This window comes from Lepidothrix coronata, unplaced genomic scaffold, assembly GCF_001604755.1.
Source record: "Lepidothrix coronata isolate B3197 unplaced genomic scaffold, Lepidothrix_coronata-1.0 Scaffold41, whole genome shotgun sequence".
Lineage (NCBI taxonomy): Eukaryota > Metazoa > Chordata > Aves > Passeriformes > Pipridae > Lepidothrix > Lepidothrix coronata.
Genome location: NW_016690221.1, coordinates 4,885,812 through 4,890,194, shown reverse-complemented (window position 1 = coordinate 4,890,194; position 4,383 = coordinate 4,885,812). Strand labels below are relative to the sequence as shown.

The following is a 4,383-nucleotide window of genomic DNA, read 5'->3' as shown; positions in this document are numbered from 1 at the left end:
TATTTTTGTATCAGTTATATCGTTTAAACTGCTTTTATCTGATCTAAACCAAACCTGAAGTATTGGTTAAATAAACATAGAAGGAAATTAAAGTGCACTTGTTTTTAATGACTCAGAGATTGTAATGGCTGGGAAATAATTTGTGTGAACGAGGTTAAACTTCCATTCCATTTTCACTTTTCTGTGCCATTTTTACAGTTTATTACAGTCACTCAAAAGCAGCTTTAATGTTAAAAGCTCCCGGAACTCTTAAGAGTGACTACTTATCAAAATTCTCATCTCTGTAAAACCACTGCTTGTAAACTAAAATTTTTCACATCTTTTCCCATAAAGGATTGATTGGAAGTAACACAATAGAGATTTATTTTTTCACCGTGCATGACTGAGACACGATGCAGCTTCTTTTTATTCAGAGCCACAACTTTACCATCACGATAATTCGTTTTGTTCTGTTTAGCCCATTTTCTACTACTGCCTGGTTTATTCCTCCCTCATTGCTTTGGACATAAAAATGAAGGACATCTTTTCCTCTTGCTTGTAATTTAGGCTAAAGACAACCCAAAACCAGCCACCAAAGGCACAGAAAAAAGGACAAACTTCACATACAGTGCAAGACCAGATTCAATTTTATTGTTTCCCTGTGTGTATAGCTGTGGAGTCTGGCTGTGAGTATTGGATGTGGGCCTGGAGTTTGCACTGAGGATGTGACTCAGCAGTGCCAGCAACTCCAGCAACAACTAAAACTGGACCTTTGGAGCAAGGGCCATTTGCCACGAAGTCTTTTGCCCTTCAGTGGGGAGCTCCTGTCAGGCTCAGCAGCAACAGCAGAGGCTACAGCACTCACTGAAGTGGCTGGACAGAAGCTGAACATAATGCACATGTGCTATAGGATGTGCACCAGAAGGCTGAGATTGTTGCTTCTGCAGTGCAAGGTGGATGAGTGACGTGAATGGAAGAGGTCCTTGTCTTCCTGACAAGGAAAACCACCTCCTTTGTGCTTCTTTGTGCTTGTAAGTAGCTCAAGATACAACCAGAAAATCCATCATCCCTGGCAGAACATAGCATGAATCTGCACTAATTTTGACATTTTACACCAAGGCACTGCTGCCTGGCTCAAAAAGAATACCCTTCCCATGAGCTCTCAGATACTTGTTTATTGTAACGGCAGACTCTTTGGAGTTCAAGTTAAATCTGGATTACAGTTTCCATAACCCTTTGAGTGCCCTTCAATCATGCAAACAATAAGCAAACTAAAAAGACGTCAGCTCCATTTGTTCTACCTCTTACCAGCACTCCATATATACCTTTCTTTTAAAAATAAATACATTCATGTGCTGTGTCATTAGAAGAAACAGTTTCCTATCCTCCCTTAGCTCTTTTAAAAAGTCTGGAAGATAAGAAGCTAAACAAGTTTTATTTATTAATTCTTATAGCCTTCACATTCCACATGGAAAGGTGGCTTTTTCTTCCTTGTCAGGATGCAGCACAGCCATCTTTCCATGCAGGGGAGGGAAATATACTCACCCTCTATTTTGGCACCATTACTTTCAGGTTCTGTTTTAAGAACAGCAATGTAGATGTCTTAAAGACACCATAAATACACCTCAAATTATTATACAGTTTTAGATCATGCTGTTAAAATTACTAAAATCAAGGTATGACTTTAAATTTTGACAACAAAAATTGCTAATAGGAATTTATAACCAGAATTTAAACACAGCAAAGGAATAGTCAGAGAATTATAAAGCCACCTGCACAGACAAGGTTTGGCCCAGTTTGCTTGTCAAATCTGATTCTTTCACATTACAGCAGTTCCCTCAGACTGTGTGTGGCTGCACCACAGCTCTGTCCAGTGCCCCAGAAGGGTTTTCTGCATTTGAGGCTTGACCACAGGCAGAAAAAACCTGCTGCTCTGCCTTTTCCCAGAACCATTGTTATAGTGGTCCATTGGCACTGCTGGATGCCCTGTGGATGGTGAATGGACAGGCTGGGGAGGGAGTGCAAGGGGGGTCAGTAGTGAGGGTCACAGTCCTCCACCAGGCTGTCGGTGATGTAGCTGCACTCAAGGACGTTTTCTACGTAGCTTTTCTCTGCAAACGTGTTCACTGTCCAGGGAACCACGTGAATTCCTTTTGAAGACCAGTGACTTACATAGTCCCTGCAAGGGATGAAGACACTCTAAGAGGAGGTTGACACTACCACAGAGAGAAGGCAGACAGTGCTGAAGCTACATCTGGGTTTTAGTCTTGTGTCAGTATGGCACCAAGAACAACAGCGTGTCCTCTTTTGCAACATCATCTTTTTGTGCTTTGTTATTGTAAACAGGCAAAAGCAGCAGTTTTCCTCTTTGAAAGTAAACTTAGAATCTAACATAAGATAAAAATTCAGATTAAAAAGACAGAGGCTTAAAATAATAAAATAGCATGGAGTAAAGAAACTATCAAAACAACCTTACCCAACACTAAATGGAACATTTTGATAAGCACATACTGCGTTAACTCCACCCTATAATAGAATGGTAATGTCTCCTGGGATATGAGCAAGCTTTAACACTTACTGAGAAACAAAATTTTTCTGTATGAGGAAAGCTGAATTCCCACACAGTCGCCACAAGAAACTGTGTAGGCTCCAATCCAGAATGATATCCATCCCCACATAAAAGTAGTGTTTCCAGAAGGAACGGAAACGGCGTGTCCCATCTCCTAAGTGACTCAGGTGCCAGGGCCGGTGTGTAAGTGCTGTCACAACCTTTCTGTCAGCTCGTCTCATCTGCAAGACCAAGGAGAAAAGACTGGAATTCATCCACAAGCCCAGCTGCATTAAATACAGTTTTTGAGACACAAAGTGCTAGTTTGCGTTTGCAGCTCTACCAGAATCCTTCTCCCCTTCCCCTCCAGGTCCTTTTGTAACTATTTTGGAAAGCTGTTTATTAATTTTTTTTTTTGAACATACTGAGAAAGCTCTTATGCTCTTATGTTAAAAAAAATTACACAGCAGTCATGCAATGTATATATTGGAATAAAATACATAGTAAGTAGCAGTGGAAATGACAATTAGGAAACAGTTTTAAGAATAGTCTATGTTTACATCAAAATAAGAGGCTTATTTAGCAGGTACCTTGCACACAGATACCTGGCCATACACCAGCTGAAATGGCAACACACTTTTTCCTCCATTGCTTTCAGAATGGAGGGACTTACAGTGGATTCACATGTGCCTTTAATGAGTAGACTGATCTAATAAGATTATGCATTATGCTTCATTTGCTTTTAAAAGTCTTGGCAATTTTAACAACCCAAAAGTAACCTGAACTAAGAGTTTTATACCACACTGAAATTACCAGGCAGGACTAAAAAAATCCAAACTAAACTTTTAGGAAACATCACCTTATAAACAACATCTGGCATGAAGGAACAGACTATGCTGCTGTCATACAGCTGTGGAAATTCCAGGTAGAGTTGTTTCAGGGCATCAACTGCCTACAATCAGAGACACGCACAGATGTTATATTTATACATACACTCATATTTACACTGCAGAGTCATTCTAGAGCAATGCCCTTTAAAAACATTTTCCAGTTTTGTGTAGCAAGATTGAAATAGAAAGGGGGAAGAAGAAAAATAGCATCTTGCTTATAGCAGTAACACAGAAATGACATTTTGGTTTTTTTGCAACAGAAGTCCTCTTTGTGATTCTGTTTACAACAAGAAGCAGCATTCTCAGTGTTTGAAATACCCTTAAAGACAATGTGGATATAATTCTGACGTACTACTCAGGGTTTAGTTCAAGAGGAAAATGAATGTATTTCCATATTTTGCTATGCTAAAGAAAAAATTATTCTAATTTGCATAAAATGTTAATGACTGATCATCTCTATCTGCCTTCAGTAATGCAAATTACAGATCCCTTGTTGAAGGCTGAGGATGAGGTGCTGGCTCCCCCCAGCACAGGCAGCAAACTCAATTTGCTTTGTTTCACTGTGGTGCTGGGAGTTGAACGTTAACACTCACACACATCTTGTGCTAATTTTAAGTTGCAGCTTCCCAGAACATCTTGGATGACACAAACAGCAGGCCCAGTCCCACCTATATTCAAGAAGGGTGTGTACCAGACATATCAGTTTGAGACCAACACAACAGCAGGTTAGAAACCCACAGAAGGTGTGAGGGAAGGTGTGATAAGTGAGCAGTACCTGATCTGCATGGCCTTTGACGTCAAAGTAGATTGTAAGGTTGTGACGCATGGACTCCACAACACCTTCTCTCAGGGTTGGTACCTTTTCACCTGGGAATTTGCTCCTGTAGAAATGGACAACTCACTGGAATGCAGTCAAGATACACGTGCACCTACGCACACAGGCACACATACCCCCAACCACAGAGC

At 40.5% G+C, this 4,383-nt stretch overlaps 1 protein-coding gene across 1 annotated transcript in view; it reads right to left on the bottom strand.

Moving 5' to 3' along the window:
* Positions 1-608: 608 nt before the first annotated feature.
* Positions 609-4,383, bottom strand: part of GDE1 (glycerophosphodiester phosphodiesterase 1) — a 6,712-nt gene continuing 2,937 nt past the window's right edge. Inside the window, exons 3-6 of the mRNA XM_017813400.1 lie at positions 4,193-4,298; positions 3,387-3,479; positions 2,558-2,769; positions 609-2,158 (exon numbers count right to left, since the gene is read on the bottom strand). Of these exons, the coding sequence (XP_017668889.1) occupies positions 2,011-2,158; positions 2,558-2,769; positions 3,387-3,479; positions 4,193-4,298 (559 nt within the window). The 3' untranslated portion in view covers positions 609-2,010. The remainder of the gene's footprint in view (positions 2,159-2,557; positions 2,770-3,386; positions 3,480-4,192; positions 4,299-4,383) is intronic.